The following is a 24,452-nucleotide window of genomic DNA, read 5'->3' on the forward strand; positions in this document are numbered from 1 at the left end:
GGACGTACGGCGGCTGTCCGCTGGGCGAACGGATTCGACCATCCGCTTTCGTACGTACGCCGGAATTCCGGCGGACGTCCGAAATCGGCCGCCGAGTTGCGGCCGAGTTCGGCTGTCCGTCGGACGTCAGTGGCCGTCTGGGCGGTGTTCATTGTAGGCTTGCGTTAGCCACATTTTAAGATATACCTTGTCGTAAGTCAGTCGGTAAACGAGATGCCCTAGAAATGCGCTGTAGTTTTCTTGCCGAGAAATCGTCAAGGCATTCCACACGTCCATATTGACTCGACCGCACCGGGGAAGACAAGAGGCGCCGGCGTGGTGGCGGCTTCCGATGACGGTGCCTGCAAATGCAGATATTTCCTTACTTCTGTGATGTCGAATGAGACAATCATGCCCCGGGAATGGTTCCAGTGAGTCACCCGAGCGGCGGCGGTGATGGCTGGCAAGCGAAGACGCCGGCCGCTTGCGCCTGGACGAAGCCGGGGAACATATCTCCTTTCTGAGAAGAGAGTCAGACCCTTTGTTTCCCACAGCAGTGTTAGCCGCGATGTACACAAACCTTCGGCCTGGACACTCAGTGGTTTGACCAAATTGGAAATTTTCCAACTAAAACAATCGATCGAAATTCAGCTGTGTTTTCACCACCCATTAAGCTACACCATTCAACCTCAATTGGTGCTTACAATTGGAAATAAATGGCCGTCCATCAAAACCAAAAGACCTCAAATGATACACCAACTAGGACCAAATGGTTTGAACTGCGTAGACGGAAGGAAAGAAGAAGACCATGCAAGCATGATCGTGCATGGTTTAGCCAGGTTGTAAACGGTTTGAATTAGGAGGGCGCTCAAGCTTCGCCTTCACACGCGGCGCGCCACTGCGAAATCTTTGCACTGTCCTCCAAGGAGAGAATGCCGCAATGCCGCAATGCCACGCGCAATGCCAAGCGCAGTGTGTACGAGAGCAGACGCGCGCGTGCGCACGCGTGTGTGTGTGTTTAATGATTGGTTTACAGGAAACTAAAGGCTAATCGCGGCGGCCGCTCACGCGCAGTCGTTTGTGGACAGTTTCGCCTCCACCGGAACGCAGCCGCCGGTGCAGTATCTCACTTAGTTAGGTAACTTGGCTCCGGTTAAGCTCATTAGGGCTCAGAGTGGTGAAATCAGTTGTAAACGTGTACTGCGACTAGGGAGCTTAAAGGATTTCCAGTTGGAGCTTTATTCACAAGAGAGCATGAACCAACATTTCTAGAAAGGAATTGAGATTAACAGGACTAGAAGCTTTTACAGAAATCAAGCGAGAGAAACATATGGAAACAAGTAAACATGGCGAAATTAATTATGATTAAGCTCCTAGCACCTTTCTTTACAAGAACCCAACTAGTATATCAGATGTATAAGTGCAAATCTCAGTCAAGGATATCATCCACACTTGGCATTCCAATCGGGAATGCTCCCTTAATACCCTTAAACAAAATCGAACCAATGGGTAGTTTCAAGTGGTTTTCTGGGTTCTAAAAAACTGAAGCTAGTCCAAATCGGTCCAATAAGCGGTCGAATCGGCCATACAACTGTAAGCTTATTATGGTGGAACCAGAGAGTTAATTAAGGTAGAACCCATTTGAATGCCTAGCTTGAGCTAGGCAACCCAAACGGACTACAACGCCCAATTGGACCCCCCCCCCCCCCCCCCCCCTTTTTTTTTTACTCCATCATTACTAAACAAAAACAGCCCACGACTGCAAAGCGCGAAGATTCCTCCTTTGCGTGCATTCATGTGGCTGCATGGTAACATGTGGCGGGGGTGGAGCCAATGAAGACGCTAGTGGCCAATTGGTGGTGGTGGTAATGGTTTATTGAATAATCAAAAAGGAAAAAAAAGAGTGTTGCCGGTCGCGGCAACTGCGATCTAAAATCTGAAACATCCGAGATGGGGCCGGCGGGAAAGAAAAGGGGATAGGCCGGAAGGGGCGAGAGGAAGTACAGAGGGCAGTTATGGCAAGAAAGGACAGGGTTGTCAAGCGGTTGGGATCCCTAGCCAGCTACATAATTCCTCCGTACCACTGATAAATCGCAAACTGGCGGGTTTGAGAACGCTTAAAATTTTTGACTTCGTTTCCTTGTTAACTATTTGCTCGTAAGCCCTTTCTCAACCATTGCAAATATGCAACATCTAAAAGCTGTTGAGCGTCGTCCGCCTACCTCATCGCCCAACGGTGAAGCCTTCGGCCCCTTTCCCGAACATATCAGGGCAAGGAAGGTGATGCTCTATGTAATTCATGTACGTTTTGATTATCAATACGCCTTAATTATTCTGCCAGAGCGATAAAATGTCGGGGTACAAAAGCTGAGGCCCAGAGGCAAGGGCACCACACTTACGGGTATGAGTAAGACGATCTTTCACCGCCTGTGTTTGTTATTAAAAGTCATCTTTTGGTTTTATTTCAAATGTCTTTACTTCAACGAGAGCCTCGGTAAACCAATTGGGAGCGCCTGCCATGCACCAAACCACTTTTCATAGTTTAAAAAATCTGAAAGCAAGTAAACAATCTTTTGAACGCTTAGAACTTGCTGAATGTTTGCAATATTGAGAGAATAATCTGATTACTATTGTACGAGTATGAGAGACGACAATATTTAGACTCAAGTTTCGCATTACGAGTACACGCGAAATAGCCATTCACATAGCCTTTTCATTCCGCGAACTCTTTTGTAATGAAATATTTTTGGATGCTGTTGTTTTGAGATGGTTTTGAGGGGAAAACAAATCAAGGTATGCCTCTTTTCACATTGCCTCTCTTCTACACTTACAACAGAATACAATCTAGCCTTCAACTTCACTGACCGGAATGATGCACAAGAACGGTTGCTTCAGCTTTGAAATTAAATGTCGTGGATAATTTTTACCGGCATGTCTCAATTCAGGGTTACGGCGACGGCAATGGGGCTGCTTTTCGATCGAATGGACTTCAACATATACGAACACCGTCACCGCTACCGCGAACCGGCAGTGCGCAAGCCAGATATCTGCGCATATCGCGCTACGCGGCAAATTCAGAGAGTGCAGTAAGTAAGACTGTAAATATAAAACATGTAATAATAAGGTTAAATTAACACTTAAAATACTATCGTTATGAAATTATGAAATAGGCAGCAAAAAAAAAAAAAAAGCTCGAGTTTTTGCTCAAGGTTATCCATTGAGATCCACTTAATACCCGGAGAGATGCTGCGTACTCCTCGCAACAAAAATTCTTGCGCCGAAAAACAATTAGGGCAGCAGAGGACCAAACCACGTACTGTTTTCATAGGTCGTCGGTCTCATTTAGGCTCACATTCAAATCGTGATCTGAGTCGTGAGTCCGGACTCACGTTCAATTGTGAGTTTGTTCATGTTCAAATCTGAGTCTATGCGAGTCTGGATTCACATTCAGTTCATGACTCGTGGTTAGTCCGACTTAGTAAGTTCCTATGAAATCAATGAATGCTTGGTCAGGTGTTGAACAATAATGATTGTGAGCGATTGGGAAATCGGCACGAGTTGCTCATTGTATCTCAGTGGACACGAGTTGCCTGTGTACTTGCAATACTGAATAAGCTTTTGGACGTGCAGATAATACTGAGCAGTTTCGGGTTTTTCCTCGTAAATAATTATTTTGGCTATGACAGTTCATCTGGTTAATCTTTTTTTTTTTTTTTTTTTTTTTTTTTGGTCGTCGGCGTGCTCTTTTGCGGTGGCTCTATATAGACTTCATTTTGTTTAATTCAGAACGCGTTTCACGAGTGATTTCATCGGTTAGCTGATCATTGGTCGAGAACGATCCGAACGAACCAGGCAAGCTATGCACAGCTGGTAATTATGCTAATGACGTTAGAGCCCATTGTGTCGCCGTATTTTTTTTACACTTTTTCAGTGCTTCAGCACTATCTACTCACATTCTCGCAAAAGCCCGATGTTGAATGATTATAATAACTGGTTCACAGGTAGGGAAAGGCGCAGTATCTGTCACCCTTGTTTCTGTGGACACCTGACCCGCGCCGTAAGGGAAGGGAGAAAGGTGGGAGTTAAAGTGGAAAGAGAGAAAGAGGAGCCGTAGTGGAGGGCTACGGTGTAATTTCGACTACCTGGGGATCTTTAACGTGCGCTGACATCGCATAGCACACGGACGCATCTTCGCTTCGCCTCCATCGAAACGCAGCCGCCGCGGTTGGGACGGGTACTCCGACACAGTAGCCAGCCGGGCATCTTATCATTGTACCACCCCGGCGGGGCCCGATGTTGACGCCGATTCGACTTTTCCCGAGGGACTTCAGGTGTCCACACAAACAAGTGTGACTGTGCCTTTCCTTTCCCTCCGGCACAGTAGTCTTACTACTGCACCACTGAATTCGCCCCGCAGCGGTGGTGCAGTGGTAAGACGCCCGATTACTGTGCCGAAGTTAGAGCACTGCACGGCCTGATTTTGCGGCCCGTGCCCATAGTTTGAAGCCCGAGCCTAGCCCGGGCCCGGCCAACGCCTCCTAAGTTATAGGAGGCGTTGGCCCGGGCCCGAGCTGACGTAAAGCAGGCTCGAACCGGGCCCGCGCCATAAAGATTCGATCCGGCCTAGGCCCGGCACTCAGTCTGCGCGGACACCTTAAAAATGCAGTCGAGGCGAAAAAAGAAAACGCTTAACGCTTGTTTATTCCATCATAAATGACCTATTCCTGATTGACATGCCAACGTTATATAACAGAGTGCACATCCCTAATAACGTGGAACGAAAATTCCAAGCACATCGAATGGAAAGGATTTTCAAGAGTGCATGAAGTATTCGTTTTTTTATCGAAAGTGCGCGAGACTACACGACCAAGAACTTGTTGGCTGCTAGGATTGGATGTAGTGGCTATCGCACGAGGAACTGTTCACCTACCTTCTGTATGCGTCTTCCACGTGTGCTAGCCACTATGTCAGAAGCGAGATTGTAATAAACTTACCAATAATATCGTATATGCTAAGAGTCATGAGTAATTCTCTCTGTTGTTTCAATTGCTGGATTAGCGATGGCAGGTATGTCGTTCACTTTTTTTTTTTTTTTCTTTGGTGATGACTGTATTTCATGTGTAATGCATTTTTTGTAATTTACTACTATGAGTGTACTTTTGATCTGAGCAAAGCTCCTGTCTTAGCCCTGCATAGAACTGATAGTACTGTTAAATTAAATAATGCTGCTTAAATGGTACATATAGTAAAAATTAAGATGTGAGAAAAATGTCACAAAATATTCTTCTGAGCTGAAGAGGTCATTTTAAAGTACTGGCAGAAGCAAATGCCTGGACAAGAAATTTCTAACACCACTCAAGAGCTATGGATTACAAAGATTTTAAATATGGCTCTGTATTATCAATTAGCTCTTGAGGGAAGTTATTTGCTTAATCACACACAAAGAGACTGCCCCTGGCAACTACGCCACAAGAACCTGTCTCATAAAGGGCAGGAAAAAAAAAAAATCCACAGGATCTTGTGCAACAATATTGTATTGAATAACTCATCGCCGCTCTCCGCATCTTTATGGAGGCGGAAAAAGACGCCTGTTTATTTTGCATAAATATGTGTTTGAACAACCGAAGATTCCTAATGAAATACGTTCTTATTCAATTACGTTTCTCGTAGCGTAGAGATTTTTTGAATGCCTGCCGACATGCAATTAAAGGCGCTTCTCCAGTGATACGACGAAGTGTGCTTACTGATGGCTGAAAAATCCCAAGCTAGCCGAGTTGTTTTGCCCACATTTTCTTTTTCTTTTTTTTTTGTTTTTCGCTTGTGTTGAGTGCCGAGTGGCGTGCGCACCTAAGTTACTTCGGCAAACCACTAAGTGCAGCTGATTAAACTCGGTCTATAAATTAGCTTTCTCTCATTCGACATTAAAAAATGTACTATTAGTGGTTTATTCGTAAACCACTTTCATGACTTTAGCGGCGGGATTTCTTCATTCCCGAAGAAGCACTGCACAGCCAGCCAAAGCCCGCCCAAGCCACCCCTTCAAGCCCTTACCCGGCCCAAGCCCGCAAATTCAGGCCCGAGCCCGGCCCGGGCCCGGAAAAACGGCAAATTTCAGGCCTGAGCCCGTGCAGTGCTCTAATCGGGATCGAACCCGGGTACTCCGGGCCGAAGTACGCGGGTTCGAACCCGACCACGGCGGCTGCGTTTCGATGGAGGCGAAACGAAGAGGCGTCCGTGTGCTGTGCGATGTCAGCGCACGTTAAAGATCCCCAGGTGGTCCAAATTACTCCGTAGCCTTCCACTACGGCTACTCTTTCTCTTCTTTTGATTGGTTCACAGGAAGCGAAAGGCGCAGTATCTGTTACACTTGCTCTGTGGACACCTGAACCGCGCCGTAAGGGAAGGGAGGAAGGTGGGAGTGAAAGCGGAGAGAGAGAAAGAGGAGCCGTAGTGGAGGGCTACGGAGTAATTTCGACCACCTGGGGATATTTAACGTGCGCTGACATCGCACAGCACACGGACGCCACTTCGTTTCGCCTCCATCGAAACGCAGCCGCCGAGGTCGGGTTCGAACCCGGGAACTCCGGCACAGTAGTCGGGCGTCTTACCACTGCGCCAACCCGGCGGGGCTCTATTTTCCACTTTCAATACCTCCGCCATTCCCTTAGGGTGCGGTTCTGGTGTCCACAGAAATAAGCGTGACAGATACTGCGCCTTTCCCTTCTTGTGAGCAAATTATAACTCCGGTGAACTCTGATGCGTTCACGGGAACGCTGGTTGTGTTCGACAAGGGGCGCGCGATGTACCTGTGCAGCAAGAACGCTAAAGCTTTCGCATTTCTCCACTGCAGATTCTGCAGTGCTCTCGGAAATTTTAGTGTTGCAGCACATAGTCTTGTTTGGAAGCATGACCGCCTGATTAAAAGAAATCTCTCAGATGTCTAAGAGGAGAATGGCGAAAGCCTCTCCTCTTATCGGCGTTCATTGCAGTGCTACATATAACTGCCGTGTTTAGACGGTGCACGATCGCTTCTGTCGCGTGGCGTTCCTTGGCGCGCATTTAAGTGAGGGATTGCAGATGGCAGGAACGCTAGACAAGAACACATCTCGCGGAATCGCTGCGCAGTTCGGACCTGGGCATACCGGATCCTCAAGCGAGCCTATGAGGTCGCAACAGGCTTGACCTGCTGGCCAGACGTTGACAAATCTCGCGCACGGGATTTCGCTTCATGAGCCTAGAAAGGTTTTTGCCTTAATAACGTATAATAATTTAGACACAACACACACAATCTGTCAAAACGCCCTGCTGCTGCACGATATTCCATGATCAACTCAATTAAACCGTCTGTATTTTTTCTTGCGCGCCCCGAATTCCTACGTGTAATAAAGGTTTTCTCTCTCTCGTAAATTATGCATTGGCTATGCCCGAGGTTTCGTCGGCCGGGCGGTGAGCACCTCGTTTCCCGCGGCGCGAGGGAGGGCCTGCTCTCGTTCCATGATATAACTCGCCATTTTAGCCTGGAAAGGCGCATCTTCCCTCCACCGCACAATTCATTAAGCAAGGCCCAGGAGATAATCTGGCGCCAGCTACAAACCCGCTCCTTTCCCTGCCCCAAAGTTTATTCACATATATTCAAAGAGCAGGTTGACCCTGAATGCAAAGAGTGTGGCGTCGACGCTACTTTAGACCACATTACATGGGGGTGCGCGGCCTATCCGCCACCCGCCGATTTGCTGCCAGCTCCATCTCTGGAGGAGTGGGAGGCCGTGCTGCGCTGCTCGGACCCGGCCATCCAGGCTCGGGTCACTGAGTGGGCCGAAGAGATCGCCGACAGGACGCAAATGGCGGCCATCTGGCGCGGCCAGCAAGCAAACTAAACCACTTAAAGCCGATGAAATAAATGTTTTCCCATCCATCCATCCATGCATTGGCTTATACGAAAGGAAGTTTGCTTGAAAGTTAAACTATGACGTGAAGTCTACCTATAGCGTAGTGAAGCTTTCGCTTCAAATGAAATGCATGCGCGACGGGCCGCATGAGCGTAGGTCTAGTCCTCAGCTGAGGCATATCAAGATGAAAGCTGTCCCCGTGTCCCACAATGCCTTCTCTTCATCCAATGTATTCGTGCCTTTTCTTAAAGTGCTCTTCAGCCTTTAAAAGATCATTGTGAACTGGTTGCCTGAAATATTAACATCTCAACGTAATCATATATTGAGCGTGCCTGGGTAACAAAGAAGTTAGCGCAGAAAACTAGGACTATGGAAGAAGACTCAACATGAGCGCTTCCTGGGCCCTCGTTTTTTGCGCTAACTTCATCGTGAGTCAGATTCAACTAACCCAACTTTACACCTATATTACAAACCAAGTGTCTAAAGATATATACATCCGACGTATCCATTCAATTCTCTGTGCAGGTACGTCCGCATTCCGTTTGCTACGCGTGCATGAAGCTCAGCTTTCGTGACGCTCTAGGAGGTGCTAAGAAGGTCTCGGCAATTCTTACGTCGTATTCCCACAATGACGCAGATCATTGTATTCACTCAAAGTTGTGTGCGGCGAGCACCGCTTGTCACGCGCACAGGTTGCAGGCGGCAGGCGACGCGACGTACTCCAGCAATACGCATGTATGTCCATTCACGATCGGACAGTTCTCGTTTCTACAATTAAATTATTAAATTGCCACCTCGATTTGCTCGTAACCTAACCGAGCTACTCCTAGCATCTGCGCTGTCTTCGATCCTGCACCGACCTCCGACGTCCTAATACACCTTAAAAAAACGAAGCACGGGCTCGCACAAAAAGTGCTCTCCTAATTCGTCCCGCGTGCTGAAGACATGGACATCAAGGGTGTCAAAACAGAACATCCGGCCGTGCACTTGCAGAGCACGCCGCGAAACAAAATTTTGTTCGTTCGTGTGCTCCGTTTTATTTTGGGGGCACTGGTAGGTTTACGCTATGCGTATGATCCGCTTCCGTACGAACAGCGATGTTCTTTAGGCGTTTAGGAAAGGACTGGCCAATTAAGTGCTCATCTGCATGTAGCTTCGTTTCTGGTTAAATGTCTCGTGCATGGAATTTACACTCATGTATATGTTCGAGGTTATAGCGTGAGCGGAAGATATGCGGTGTCGGGTTTCGGTAGCCGAGATAATCAAATAGCCAAGGAGTAAATTTGCAGTTTAACGCTGCTGTGCAATATACAACCGAAAGGCGTGCTGTTTTTCACGCACGATGCCAATTGCCCAATTTCGGGCAGTGTGCACACACGGCAAAAACAGGGGCTAAAGCTAGCCACCAGGGGACTCACGCTTGTCCAATTGTGCCAAGTTCCATTTTTTCCTGTAATTACTATCGAAACAAACCGTCACTTACGCACCCATTGAGAATCCCTTCAGAGTTTCGGGGCATTTTTTGCAGGATGTCGCGATTTTATGTGAAAGATATGTACAGACTTTTATTTAGCGTTGCCGTCTGCCTGATCCTATGACACTGCGATGCAATTTCTGCCGACACTTTGTCAGCGCCCCAGGTGCGGGTGACCGCTCTGATCAGTGGACGGCCTGCTCTCGTTCCGCAGTTCGATTCCCCCCCCCCCCCCCCCCTTTCCATTCCTTGACCGCCACATGCCATTTCCTTGCCTGCTCTCACTGATATATAAAGGGGACAAATTGTCAAAGCTGGCAAACAATTACCGCACTTGCAAAAAAAAAAAAAAAAAAAAAGAAAAAAAAGAAAAAAGAAAGAAAAAGACAATTTTGGGGGCTACAATGCACAGCTACAGCTTCGCATTGTAGGCTGGGCTTTGAAGGTAGAGCAGGCCAAGTGCGTGTCGCTGCCCTGCTCACGCCCCTTCCCCACCCTCACCTGGCTACCCAAGTGTCATAAGTTTACCAACCAACCAGCGCGCTGTGCGGAAGCAATCGCGGAGCCTTGCCAACCAATCGGCGCGCGGCGCGCAACTGCTGAAGTCTCGAAACATGCATGGGCCGTTCTAATCCCTCTCCCAGCGAGGCTGAAGTGCGAAAGTTCTAGTCGAGAGAGAAAGCAGCAAGGAGGCACTCAGGCAGGCGGGTGTCTGGATCAGGTCTCTGCTCAAATCCACGCTCAGACTTTGCCTAGGATTCTCATCCATCGGCTGCATCGTCCTTGGCCTGTTCAAGACGCCCCAACAAGCATTTTCTCCTGCGATAAGTTTTTCTAGAATTCGATATAACGCTAGGCGTTTGTGCCGATTGTCCTAATTTGCACGTTAATTTGCGTGTACAGTTGCTTTTCGTTTTTTATTATTTTTTTTTTTTAGTTTGTTAATCTTCGCTGTGTTGCGATTCAAGTCAGTTCGCATTTTTGTTAATCCTCGCTTTCTGTTAACTGTTGCGATTGACGTCAGTCGTGTGTTGAATTGCGTGTTTTAAACAGGTTTTAAACTTCTCTACCTCTGTTAATCTGCGCTGCACAGATCAACATGAATCGGGTTTTGGTGGCCGGTGATTCAATGGTGAAATATGTTAATCAGTATTTTCCATCGCGTCCTGGTCTGGCTGTTGATGTGAGTGCACACAGAGGGATAAAGATAGAAAATTTGCTCTCGGCGGTAGCTACTCAGCTATTCGACATCGACGTTCTCATTATTCATGTTGGCACGAACAACACTCTTGAGAGTGTTAGCATGTGCATTGAGAAGTACCGTCGGTTGGCTAGCGGCATTGTCAAGAGCAAATCTTCGATGCAAGTAGCTTTCTCCGCCGTTCTCCCACGAGGGCAGAACGAGTATAGGGTTGCTGAAAGCGAAACTCAGCTGCACCGCACGAACGAGCGGTACAGGCAGGTAAACGCTGCATTACAGGAGCTATGCCGCGAGCGGGGTTTCCGCTTCCTGGGCGGCTTGGTTGGATGCTGGAGCAGCTACCTGAGCCGCGATGGTGTGCACCCGAGCCGGCAAGGAAACCAGGTGCTGGCGGAGTATCTCTACCAGGAGGCCTGCAGCCTGGCTGCTGTTGCTGAGAGGCGGTCCATTCAACAGAGGTACCAGGAGAGTCGGGTATCCACAAGTTGGACTGGCTGGGCCAAGCCAGCCAGGGAGGCCATGATTTGTGAGGCAGACTTTCCTCCTCTATATTCATCTATTTGTACTTTAGGAGTAGTAAGCAAGCAACCTGCAACTCCTGCTCCTGTCCAGGGAACAAACAATACTCCTTTGCAACGGGGCGGCACTGACCAGCTTCCAGCTACCCTTTGGGGAGCTGGCTTTGTGCTTGTTGGAGGTGTTCGTGTCCGGCAAAAAGGTTGTAAAGTTTGGACTACCTGGGACAGCCTGCCTTCCTCTGTGTCCCATGGCTCAGGTGTACCCGGATGGGGAAAGGCTGAGAAGAGGCTTGAAGGCTGTGTGCCTTTTACCAAGCCTATGACTCTCAGCCAAGGTGCAAGCACCACCTGTGCCAAGGTGAATGGTGGAGCCTCACAGGTGTCGCACAAAAGCAGCCCTGCTGTGTGCTCTTCCATAGAGGAAGGTACAGTCAGTGCTCCTAAAGCAACTGTACCAAAGGCTGTCTGCAACCATGGCAACAGTGAGTGGGTACTTGTATCAAAGAAGAAGCGGAAGGCTGCGGCACTGTTTCGGCAAGGAAAAGGTTCAAGCTCTGCCACAGGCAGAGACACCAGAGTACTTGCCAAAACAGGTGCCAAGCCCTTGCAGCGTGCCACACCTTATTCTGCAGTAGTGAGGACAGTGCAGGCACACTTTTACAGAAATGCCTGTGCGCCTCCTTCTACTGCAGCATGCTGTGTGGACGGTGAAGGGCAAGCTAGTGACCTGCGCAGCATTGCCTGTGACAACTGTGTGGCCAGCCACCACCAAAAAAATTGTGAGCTGGCAGATTTTGCAGCTGTTTTGTGCGGTGTTGTCGTAGAGGTTACTGGCTGCAAAAGCCGTGCACGATCACCATCTAAAGAAGGCCAGAGTGCATGCAAATGTGTCGTGAATACTAGCCTAATCAAAGCAAAGTCCGGTGCTGCTAAGCGGCGACGGCGTCGTTTGGCTGCTTCAGTACCTTATGGAGAAGTTGGCAATTTCAATGACCAGGCTCACTCTAAGGTGCAAAAGTCTGCGCATGAGGGTGGCACAGTGAGCAGTGCACAGCCCAGTGCTGCCAAGCGACGCAGACGCTGTCTGGTAGCATCTGCTTTGTGCAGAAAATCTAACTTATGTGATATGCCAGACAGTCAAGCTATCCAAAAAATAGAATCTCTTAAACAGGAAAGGGAGAGAGCAACTGGTGGCCTTGGTGACACTTGGCTAATTGATACCCCATCTGAGCATCTCCTGCCTTTAGCACCAGGCTGCCATAGTGAGCTTTGTGAAGATGTAACCCTTGCCCATGTTCATGCAACTAAGGCTTCTAACACAATATCTGGAGGGGGAGGGAGCAAAATTTGCCTGAATGGCACATTTGATAGTTTTGTTTCTTTTAAGGAATGTTTTGATGAGTGGTGTAAGGAGGGGAAGCATGTCGTTCATGTCGCTAGGTCAAACAAAAACCCCTTAGAGTCAGGATCTAAAGATTATGAATTTTTGAGAATTACTTATCGCTGTATTCATAGCGGTAATGCTAGGATACGCAGTACTGGAAAACGTCCAAACCAGTCTTACAACAGCATTGGTTGTGAAATGCTTGTTTCACTGGCTCTTCACAAGTCTCCATCTCTGCACTACAAAATAATTCAGCTGAAAACTGTGCACAATCACGACCTTAGTCATTACAATTTATACACAAACCAAAGACTTCTGAACAGTAATGAAAAAAATCAACTATGTGATCTGGTGAAATGTAACGTTGCTTCGAAAGAGTTCAAGAAACTTGTTCAACAAAAGACGGGTAAAACTTTAACTACGAAAGATGTAAACAATTTAAAACAAATTTACTCTGTACCAGTTCGAAATAAGGAGACTCACGGGCAAATGCTAGTTCAGCAGGTAGAAACTTTAATTGAAAGAAATCCAAACTGGGTCATTCATTACGAAAAAGACAATCAACATGAGTTGCAGTTTATCTTGTTCCAAACAAGTGAGATGCGTGAGATGCTGGAAAAATATCCTGATGTTATATTTGTAGATGGGACATATAAAGTTAATATTGAAGGTTATGTTTTGTACTCTGTTCTCATCGAAGATGGCCGTGGGCGTGGGCGGTGCGTCTGCTACGCATTCGTACAAAATGAAACCGCTGAAATTATAAGGGCCATGTTTGAAAAATTTATACAATTTAATCCATTTGTTGTATCAGGATGTAAGGTGGTAATGATAGATAAAGACATGAACGAAATGCGTATCCTCAGTTCTCTTCTTCCGAACAGCACAATTTTACTGTGCACATGGCACGTGCTGAATTGCCTCCATAGAAATATTAATGATAAAGCAAGAGGGCAACGAAAATTACTCCTTCCACTTGTAAAAGCATTAGTCTATTCTCAAACTCATCAAGAGTACTCTGACATGTTAGATCAATTGCGTAATGTAGCTCCTGCTGGATTCTTTTCCTATTATATGCAGCAGTGGGACTCGTGTAGAGAGATGTGGGTGCATGCTTACAGGAAAAGCCTTGTAACCCTAGGAAATAACACAAATAACCGAATTGAAAGCCACAATCAAAAGCTTAAAAGTTTCCTTCGTCCTGGTATGCATTTAGTGGAGGCTGTAGGAGGATTGATAGAGTATGTTGACAATGACGCCGCCTCTCTACAGTTTGCAAAGCTGAAGGAAATGAAGATTAATGTAAATGTAAATTGTATAGATGAATTTCAATTAGAACTGTCCCGTTGCTGCACATCAGAAGCTAAAGATAAACTGCTCGAACAATATGAAAAATTTAAGACTGCTAATTATCAAGTCAGTTCACTTCTCAACTCATTTAATGTGGCTTTAGGAAGTAAAGACTATTGTGTCAGTCAAAATCTGGACAGCTGTACATGTACTTTTTTCAACCAGTACGGCTTGCCTTGTTCGCATATAATGGCAGTCCGCTCATTTGCACAGGAAAGAGTACTCGATACAGCATGCATTCCTAGCAGATGGCAAAAGGAGCATTTTTTAAGTGAAAGCCCTACAGCTACGCCCACAAAGCCAGTAGTAACAAGTAGCATTCAGGTATCTTCACCTCTTAAGCTAAACACACCGCAAAAGATATTCTGCTGGGTGTACAAGGAGCTTGAGATTATGGCCAAGAGTGTCACAAATATTGCATCCATGGGAAGTGAAAAAGAGGCGCGAGAAAATGTTTTGGCTATTAAGGCATTTGGAAGACAGCTCACAGCAGCATATGCACAGCAAAGTCAGGCTGGGCAAAATTTACAAGGTTTAACAATTCAAACAAGCCCAGCAGTTCAACAAACGAGCACCTTAAATACAGGAAGTAGCTTTGGGAATATTAAGCTCGTAATACCTGTAGTTAAGGCCAGAAGAGGTCGTCCAAAAAAAGTGAAAGCTACTAAGCGATTGTTTTCAGTACAGCAAAACAGGACAAGCCCACTAGTTCACCAACCAAGTCCCATAAATACAGGAAATAGTTATGGAAGCACTAATAAGCCTGTAGTACCTGCAGTTAAGGCCAGCACAGTGCGTCCCATTAAAGTGAATGGCACTGAGGTGAGCTCGACAAAGCAAAATACAATAGACCTTGCTTCTGTTAAAGCCGAGACGTTGCAAATTTATAAGCTCTATTCATTATGTGACAGAGATCTAGAGGCTATTGCTAGACATAGTTCACTGTCAGACAGTGTCATTAATGTTGCCCAGTACTTGATTCGTCAAAAATTTTCTTATATGGGAGGGTTTCAAGATGTTCTATTGGGACAAAGGCTACGTTTTTCTCAAGTGAAGGGCCCATTTGTTCAGATCTTGCATACTCGCAACCCAGATCACTGGCTTACTGTCACTAATGCATGTGCGCCCCCAAATACAGTATATGTGTATGATTCCATTGATGAAGATATACCCCCTGATGCCGTTAAACAGATATGTCACATATTAAAAATGCCATTTTCAACATTAACGATCAGCATCAAACCCGCTCAAAATCAGGGTACCACTTTGGACTGTGGCTTGTTTGCAATTGCTAATATGTATTACATAGCATCTGACAGAGATCCATCAGTAATGAATCTTAATCAGGGTATGCTACGGAGCCATTTACTAGAGTGTATAAAGAAAGGCACCATAGATGACTTCCCAGAAACTATTTCTTTAACTGTTCATGTGCGGCCAAGAATATTTGTGTATAACTTACACTGTGTCTGCAGGCAGCCACTGAATGGCCCAACGACTGGAAATATTAAATGTGGTCTATGCCTTAAATCTTTTCACAGGGACTGCATTCAAAAATTAAAAGGAAATTTAGATGGCAAGGTATTCTTCTGCTCACAGTCATGTTCAGCTAGCGCTAAGGAAAAACTCCAAATTATGAACTCATGAATTGCTGGATTACTCTTTTTAGCCCAAATGTTTCTCTCTTTCTCCTTTGTTTAAGTTCACAGCTAAGCAAATTACCCCCCCCCCCCCCCCCTCCCCACTTCCAAATAAAAAAAGAAAATTTGCTGCCGAGTTTATGCTTGCTCTGCTATCTCTTCGTTGCTTTTTTGGTTTTGCTGCTTGTTTCTGTTATTTCTTTCCAGGTTAACATGGCACTCCTTCCGCAAAGCTTGCTGCCTTTTTACCTGAAGTGGAAGTTTTCAAGGTCAAGTACACCACCTTCCCATCCTACCACGGTAATCTCACACTTGGCAATGTCCCGCTAATTATCACACCTTTGGTATCTGCAACAGTGCGCTTTGTACTGATGTATGCTGGCTATCAGCCTTGACAGCAATAAGCAGTATAAGAGGTGTTGCACTGTTGGCAATAATTCAAAATAGGATTTTCAAACTGGAAGATCACTTCATTCAGCATAACATTGTCAGCTGTGATGGGCAACAGTTAAATACAGCTGAGACAGGTTAGCTGCCAGGAACTAATATTAAACAGTTATCCTTTTACCCATTACTGGTCAGGTCTTTATTTCTTGAGAGATTTATAGTGTACTGGAAATAATATTCATATCAGTTTTAGTTTTTCGCAAATGCCATTCTCTTCATCACAACACCAACAGGAATTACGAGCCAAACTCCGGTGCATGCCAAGCCTGCAAGTACTTGTTGCACACCTGTCACAAGCTCAGTCCCTCACTGCTCCCTACCGGGTGCCTTAAAAAAGAGACCACGGGATAGCTGTGCCATTGTGCAACACACATTTGTTTGTGTGGCTAGAACTGTCTGCATCCACTCAGTTTCACTTCTGTCGAGTGTGGCCCGAAAGTCCTCGCACTGCAACACAGGAATGGCATTTTCACAAATTAAAAAATTTGTATGTATATTATTTGCACTGGGCCACAACAGAGAGTTTAGCAGTAATAGTTAAAAGGCTAGCTAATTAATATTTGTCAACCAGCCAGCCAGAGCGCAGCTATCCTCCTTCTTTCTCCTTTTTTTGCTTAGCCCATTTTTTTTTTTTTTTTCCCGGTGGCACACAACATCCCCAAAAAAATATTTCTACCTGTGCCACTGCCAGTTAGCTAGTTAACACAGCTTAGCAGTAGTCTAATGCAGACCACAGCTGACAATGCTATGCTGAAGAAATTGCTCTTCTAACTAAAGAATGTATTTTTGACATTCACTGACAGTTGTAGCTGAAACAGTGAATAAAATATGGTGCATGTTGCAAGACAAAAAATATATATATGTATATATTAGGACAAAAAACTTATATACCTTGTAGGCTTTACGTAGGCTCACAATTAGCACAGGCATGATGCAGTGAGCATATTCTTAATGTTCTACTAAGCTCTATGTAGGTATGTATTATAGTTCCTTAGACCACCTCAAATTTGCAACAGCGAAAGATTTTGTACCTGTCCTCTGAATGCTCCTCCTGCAGGCAGATTAAAGGGACAGTGAGATGTTAACTAAGGTCAGGAAAAGCACATAAGCAACTGGCACATTATCACTCTGCATCAAGGAGAGAAAAGCCTCAAGCTCACCCCAGTGCACTAGATTGGGAAGATACTCAAGAAGACCTTTATGAGTTATCTTTATGGTGTTGTTAACGGCTGATGGGTATGAGTACTTCTAAAAGCATGCACATAACCTTTTCAACTCTTAAAGCACCTGTTGCAGACAAATTGCTCATGCTGGTAAGTATCTCAAGACTGTCTTTTAATAACAAAAGACTGAACTAGAGGAGGACTGGCACTGCTCTGTCTTTGAGTTCCTGTCCTTTGTATTTGCACTGCTTATGCTAAAGTATCACATAGTAATAACTAGCTCGACTTTCTGTTGAACTTGATGGTGCAACTAGCTCCCACTCTCTCCAGCAATGTTTACATTGACATTGTGCTGTTGTCTTGAAAGTTTGTAAGTATATTAAAAAATATATACAAAGCATTCATGCAAAGGCCCTAAAGTTGAGTACTGTAGGGCTCAACTTCAACCTGATTTCCTCTTTGCGTCATTTGTCGCAGTTCCTCATGCTTGGACACACATGCCTCATGCCTGGACAGCACTTCTTTCAAGTTCAAGTTTGCCATCTTACTGCCCTGTCCACTTCCTCGGCAGTCTTCCTCCTGAAAGTGGAGGCCCATTTAACTGCTGTCAATGATACTGTAATGCACATGACATGTAAAAGGCTGTACAGCACAAGGTTGTCACTTACCACAGTACCTTAAAATAATTCGGAGCCCTCTGCTACCGCACCTTTCAATGCAATAAGGCTAAAAGTCCCATTTTGTAGAAAACTCCAGCATCTGAATTGAGCTAAAAATCACGGGCATGGCTGGCAGCGGACATGGTCGGACACTGATCAATTGCAGGGTTCTGCGACATCATGCGACCATGTGATATGGCCGATTTGACAGAAGCTTCAGGCTTGTCATTTCATATAGCAGGACGAAGGCAATCCAACCCTCCAGGAACTTTGCTCGGGAAGCACAGCGCGGGAAGAACGGAGAACGAGGACAACACAGGGCTAGCGCTAGTCCTGTGTTGTCCTCGTTTTCCAGTCTTCCTGCGCTATGCTTCCTGAGTTAAGATGATTTACCAACCTACCCAAGCCTATTTCCTTCTGAGGAACTTTGCATTCAGAGTGGGACATCCCGACTCAAGGCCACGCAAACATGTCTGTATGTTTTTGTTAAGCGAGGCTTTATATCTATGCTAGGTAGTCTTTCACATAATATAGTAGCTTATTACTATACAAAGAGTATGTATGAGATAGCAGAAGAGGAAATTAAGAAATTACTAATTAAGGGTGTTGTAAAGTGCATAAGTAGGAATGTAAGTTCGCAAGAGAAGCTGCAAACGGGACCTGTTAATGCTGTCATTATTGTACCCTTCTAGGCAAAATTTAAGTGGATGCCTCATTGTTCTTTTGTCTTCAGTCTTTCATTCCCTCCTCCATCCCTTCCCTCAGAGCATAGTTCAGGTGTCCACAGAAACGTGAGACAGTTACTGTGCCTTTCCCATTCTTCGATTCTTTTTTTTTAATTTTTTTTTGCCAGTGATGAATGCATTGCCTAGATGATGACAATCCTTCTTGTCGAAACGCTGGCTAGCAGACTGAGGCTCCCCATACCCTTAAAAATTTTAATCTGCTCCATCCCAACTTCCTGCCTATTCCCAAAAACTTAAATGAGTGTGTAATTGTTGGGTTCTTTGCTATGAGTACCAAATATCTTGTGTTACGGTCATTCTACTCCTGTAAGTACTTGTGTATCAATGTGACAGTGTTAATGGTCCCGCTCTGCAGAAAATCTGTCAGTACTGTAGACAAAAAATCATAGACATGCATCTGGTACATGTTAAATGGGAGATGGCATAGCCAAGCATTGATCAGCCTGTGGGTTGTATGATGTCTTGAGACCACATGACATAGCCAGGTTGGTAGTAGCTTTACGGAGGGAAGGACAGGAATCAAACCTGGAACTGTTGGATGCCAAGTCAGATGTGCTACCCCTAGGCCTTACAACGATGTTTGTATGTTTTGGTCGAAGCGGGCTTTATATCTGTGCCGAGTGACCTTTCACATGATGCTTACGGCTGCATGCTAATTAATGAGTATGTGTGAGATAGCAGAGGCACAAAATTAAGTGAAATTAAGCAAGTAGCAAAGTGCCTGTGCGCAAACTGCAAACCGAGCCATAGAGAGGAACGATTAGTGACGTTGAGTCACATTTTTACAGGCAGTGTTGATGTCCCCTAAATTCCTTTTTACTTGCTAGCCAATAAATGCCATGTTTGTGTTTTACTGTTTCACATGCCTCTGCGTCATTCGCTGCATTTTCCCACTGTTCTCCAAATTCCTTTTGACTGCAGGTCAATAAATGCAATTTTGTGTTTTTCCTTTTCAACATGCCTCTGTGCCATTCCCTGCATTCCCTGCCTTGGCGGTCTTCAGCCTGGTCATCTATTGCTTTAAACCGGTAACTGCCAAAGGAAGAAAGCTTGCAAAAAGGTATTCATTAAACTGCAAGACTACAAGAAGGAAACTGATGCATGAAAGCAAACGAAGCAAAGATTTGTTTTGCTGAAAAGGAATAAAAGCATTAGCACAGCTCCACGTATGGAAGAAATGACGACATTAACACCAAGCTAGATACACAAAAAGTAAAACCCAGAAAATTGCACATGCATGGGTAGAACACTATGAAGACTCTTAGAAATAATAGCAGCAAAAATTAAACACAGAGATGGCGATAGTTATAAACATTAACAGCAGGGCCGTCATGAAGAAAACTCCGGCTTGAGTTTACACTTCTTACAAAGGACATAGAAGTAGCTGTCCTTAAAGAAACATGGTTACGCTCCAGCACTTAGTTTTCTGAGAACTGCGACACAAAGGATGAAAGAGTGTGGGGCATTACAGTGATCAACGAAACTTCAGAAGGCCTGACATTCTGCCCGAGAGGCTATTCTGCAAGTTCAGTGCAAATAGTGTGGCATAAGGTGATCCCTTGCAAAAAAACTTGCAATTCCCAGAAATTGGCAAGAGTGAAAAACCTTTTGTCAGCACTGCTAGCTGTACTGTTGCAATGATAGTAAAAGTGGCTGCCAAAATAAGCATGACATGCCCTTTATGAAGTGTTCCGCTGAAGTATTTTTTCCATATAGCCTCCACATAATGCACTGAAATCTCCTTTTGGTCAGATCCATCATTGTGCAATGATGTCTTCGTATCCTGCTTGGAAACAGGAACCATATCAGCACTCCCTCCTCGACTTCAATAGATTGGCCAATCTTTTTTCATTCATTTAACAATCCCTCCCTTTTCCTCACAACCAATCCTTTATTATTAAGAAAAAAACAAAAGCACCGGCACATTTAGCTATGCACATTAAAATGAGGATATGAAGCCTGACTAGAGAAAGTATGCAATGCGCAGAACAAACGAGTTGGCTTGGATGGCAAGGGAGGACTTTTACATTCACAAATATTACAGTGCTACAGCAAAGATTCACCTCTGCATGCAATGGAAATTTACTTCTTGGAAGCAGCTTTGTTCAAGTATGCAGGAAACGTTTTTGTAATCTGTGTGCTATTGTTATATGCACACGCAATATGTTTGGTAAAATTGGCACCTCCTATTCTCATAACCATCTGATGTGACCAGATTTGGCACACACATCACAGTAGTGAACCCAGTTGCTGTGATGGAATAAACAGCATTTGCAATGTGCATTGTGGAGAGCATTTTTTTTTTAGACATGGAATTGACAGAAACTAGATGATCTCGATTTTTTACATGCAAATGCTGGATGCTGTGAGCATTACTGCAAGTGGATTTACTGTGATCTACAGAGAGTGTGGTATGAAGAGCGCCATCTCTTTGTCTCAGGTTTGTGCAGGAAATACTGCAATAGCGCACCTAATTTTTCCACCCCGAGCTACAGTGATAAAAAGATCCCACCATGGGAATCGGCAGGGGCACACAAAAGGGGCTTTCAATGTGAACAACAGTCGGTTACGGGTCAAGAATGCAGCGGCAAAATTCTTCAAAGGAAGCCCTTCGACCAATGACATCAACTGAGAGGAACCTTCCAGTAACCGAGTTTTTTCTCTTCTCATGCCAGCAGGTGACAAGGGGTGTTGTTTTGACGATAGTGTTCAGTGCCTTGAACAAATGAAAGGAAGAACTTGCCCAGCCTATGGTGACACTGAAAAAATTGATTCTACTGGCAGGAGGGCCTTCTTACAGGGGTATTTGGCACAGCATTCTTGACATTTAACTAATTATAGTACTGTAATCAGCACGCCAGGCTAGAGTGCTGCAGCAGTATGCAGTGGTGCTAAGAAAGTGTTATTTTGGCTCAGATACTCTGGAACTGGCACAACGCAGTTGCCAAGGCAAAGAGTACGCCTATGCACCTTAGGTCTCACCCCATACCCCACCTGACCCGAGCACCTGATAAAAATACGAGGTGTGACACAAAAAAAACGAGACTGGTCCAATAAATTACTGCACTTTTAGAATCAGTTCTCTGTGACATTATCACCTTCAAAGTAGTCACCTCAGCATTCACACACTTCTGCACTTCTGCCATTGCTGGTAACAGTTCTGGAACGAGGTTTTTGGAAGGCCCTTCAGGAGATTCTCTGTTTTTGCCTGAACCTCTACAAATAAGACAAAATTGGTTCCCTTTAAGCAAGATTTAACTTTAGGAAATAAAAAAAGTCACATGGAGCCAAATCTGGTAAATAAGTAGGATGCTCCATCACAGCAATGTTTTTGCTGGTCAGAAACTGCTTGACAGATATGGTCATGTGAGCGGGTGCATTGTCCTATTGCAACAGCCATCCATCACTCCAAAACTGTGACTTTTCTTTGCTAATTTAAGTATTTTTAGTGCATGAATAGGGGAGGTGTGTGGGATGATGTCAGCAAAGCAGTTGTTGCCAACTCAACTCTTTTTTCAAGCTACACACTTGTCTCGTTTATTTTGTCACACCTCATATTTCCCTTTATTTACGCGACATGGTGGCGTTTCAGCGCTCTAGAAAGGTGTGTTGATGACCATACAAAAGTATGGGGACTCACCTGCAGTGCAGTCTATGTGTGCTGTGTGCACACAGGTGAGCTTGAACACACCTACTCTATCTTATCCACATTTTAACAAATAGCCCAGTTGAAAACAGCCAGTTTTAACAAGTAGCCCAAATCGGCCAATTGAAAGAAACCATAGTCTAGAAAGTCACAAACTACTAAAAAGAGAGAGAAGATGAAAGTTGCAGATTACAGCAACGAAAAAGGCAAGGTTGCAAATAACAAAATCCCATCTTCCCTGTTGATTACCCAAATCATGTCACGTCGTTTCATGGACTACATACTGCGATCCAACATTGCATCAACAGCTTTTTAAAACTGTACTTGGTTTCTCTCACTTATAACCAGTTATAAACATAAATTTCAGGCATCATGGAGTGTTCATGTTTGTAAACAGCCCGAAACACTCAGCGGAGCTCCCGTAAAATGTTGAGTCATCTACTTTGAAGGCAGATTCCTGCGTAATTTTTCAAGTCAAGTCGCAAAAGGGTGCAGCCATTCGCGGTATACTGCAGCAGCTATTCCCATTTCGAGCTGTTCATCAATTCGCTCTCGCCTAGCATCTAATCTGCTGCACATTTCAGTTGGTAGACCGACTGCCGGGGACAGGTGGTGATCCCGGTTTCAAACCCCGGATAATGACGAAATTTTCAAGCACCAAGTTTCTGAAAAAACTGAACGGCTTTGATTTGCAGCCATATGCATACTGAGCCAAACTGTACATACATACTACTGCAAGTACAGAACTGCACACCTGAGAAGACTTGACCGAAGGGGCTGATATAAGAAACTCGCAAGCACACAAACCTCACAAGTACACACACTGCCCCGCTTGTATACAAACGACGTGAACAAACCATACCTCCTAGTTTCGAGGGGCACAAGGAAAGTTTACAGCTATGCGCAAATTTTGCGATGAATGACTGATGCAATAAAGCCATTGTGAATATTTTTTTTTATAACCTTCAGTAATACTAAGAGAATCTTACCAATACATTCAATGCGGGAAGCGTTTTCGATGTCATCAGTAGTAATATGGTGTATGGCCCCGCAAGATGACAGCAAATGCAAACATCTCCGCCGCCATTTGTAATGCATCCCGCAGTGAACGTAGCTTGCAGCAGTGCAGCATTTTGTTACCTAAAAAAATAAAAAGAGGGCAACTGCAAATGTTAATATTGTACTTTAAAAATTAAATTGAAGGCTTTAAAGGTGCGCATATATAGTCTGTTTTAGTTTTCGTCGGTTGCGCCATCCACTGTTCATGGCATGGCAGCTATGACACTGAGATGGCAGGAGACACGAGATAGTATACAATTTCGATGTCTCAGGGAATTGCAGTGAGCAGAACATCCGACCAAACGACGCCGAAGCGTAGCTATATATTATCCGTAAAGCTTTAGTGTAAGCAGCTCTGGGTTATATGAAACGAAGTGTCTAAAGGTACGTCCGACGTATCCATTCGATTCTCGTAAAGATACGGCGGACGTCGATATACAGGCTCATGGCTATATGCACGTCGAACGCGGCCACATTCCGCTTGCTACGCGTGAATGGATCTCATCCTCTATGATATCAGCTAGCCGCGACTGTCGATGAGGTGCTACGAAGAGTGCATCCGTTCTAACATAGATCACGGTCTTCACTTAGGGTTGTGTACGGCAAACATCGCTGTCAAGCACATAGCCGCAGGCGATATGCTACGTACTGCACCAGCTCCACCAGCTGGCATCGAGATACGCACATTCACGAGCAGCTTTCGCTTCGCACTAAACTATCACCTCGATCTGCCCGTAATGCGAGCGAGCTATTCCTAGCATTTACGCTGTCTTAGGTCCTGCATCGACCTCCGAAGATCTAGCGCCGGCACAACACACACACACCTCGCCGTGCAACTGAACATTCGGCAGTCCAAAGTATGTAGGTATGTATGTGAAATGGCATTATGCTCGTTCCTCACATGCAGACCGAGGAAACAGGATGTTTTTAGCTAAATTCTTCGTTTAAATTCTACCTCAGAGCCGTGACAGAAGACATGCCGAATCTACTAGAGGCCTGCACATCGACTCGTCGAGGCGAAGACCTACTGCACCGCACCGCAAGAGTGCACAACCGGAAAGCCGGAAGCGTGAATGATCCGAATTCCATGTGAACAGCAATGTTCTTTGGTATATTGGGGAAGACTAGACTAAAATGCTTAGGCTGCATCTTTTTCTTGTCGTTGAAGTTTGCGTACATGTAGTTTAAACCCCCGCATGCTCGAGGTTAGCGTGACCCGACTGAACGGCCGCGCAGCTTTGAAACGATCGGGATGGATATGCATGCATCGCCGGACTTAGGTACGCGGTAGAAAATG

At 45.2% G+C, this 24,452-nt stretch overlaps 2 protein-coding genes across 12 annotated transcripts in view; one reads left to right on the top strand and one right to left on the bottom strand.

The window, feature by feature from the left end:
* The window catches only part of LOC146210246 (uncharacterized), a 45,124-nt gene extending 21,897 nt beyond the window's left edge, over positions 1 to 23,227 (bottom strand). For 4 of the 11 annotated variants that reach the window (XR_014708424.1, XR_014708420.1, XR_014708422.1 and 1 more), the window contains exons 1-2: positions 23,086 to 23,227; positions 17,493 to 17,624 (exon numbers count right to left, since the gene is read on the bottom strand). Coding sequence is in view for 3 of the 11 variants with exons in the window: in XM_084608574.1 (XP_084464700.1) it covers positions 16,914 to 16,933; positions 17,493 to 17,624; positions 23,086 to 23,121 (188 nt within the window). In the remaining 8 variants the exon portion in view is untranslated. Of the gene's footprint in view, positions 1 to 1,726; positions 2,531 to 13,090; positions 13,200 to 15,565; positions 15,685 to 16,147; positions 16,330 to 16,913; positions 16,934 to 17,492; positions 17,625 to 23,085 lie in introns of those variants that run through there. The other 7 variants (XM_084608574.1, XM_084608577.1, XM_084608579.1 and 4 more) reach the window with 5 other exon arrangements.
* Positions 10,285 to 19,309, top strand: LOC146210248 (uncharacterized). The gene is made up of 2 exons (XM_084608573.1): positions 10,285 to 15,735; positions 17,523 to 19,309. Exon 1 carries the CDS (start codon positions 10,442 to 10,444, stop codon positions 15,440 to 15,442), a length of 5,001 nt encoding a protein of 1,666 aa, XP_084464699.1. The 5' UTR covers positions 10,285 to 10,441; the 3' UTR covers positions 15,443 to 15,735; positions 17,523 to 19,309.
* Positions 23,228 to 24,452: the final 1,225 nt, after the last annotated feature.

This window comes from Amblyomma maculatum, chromosome 1 (assembly GCF_055883805.1).
Source record: "Amblyomma maculatum isolate TAMU_Amacu chromosome 1, ASM5588380v1, whole genome shotgun sequence".
In the NCBI taxonomy this organism is placed as follows: domain Eukaryota; kingdom Metazoa; phylum Arthropoda; class Arachnida; order Ixodida; family Ixodidae; genus Amblyomma; species Amblyomma maculatum.

Excerpts from the sequence above, each read along its gene's own strand:
- LOC146210248 (XM_084608573.1), top strand. The coding sequence starts at position 10,442 with ATGAATCGGGTTTTGGTGGCCGGTGATTCAATGGTGAAATATGTTAAT.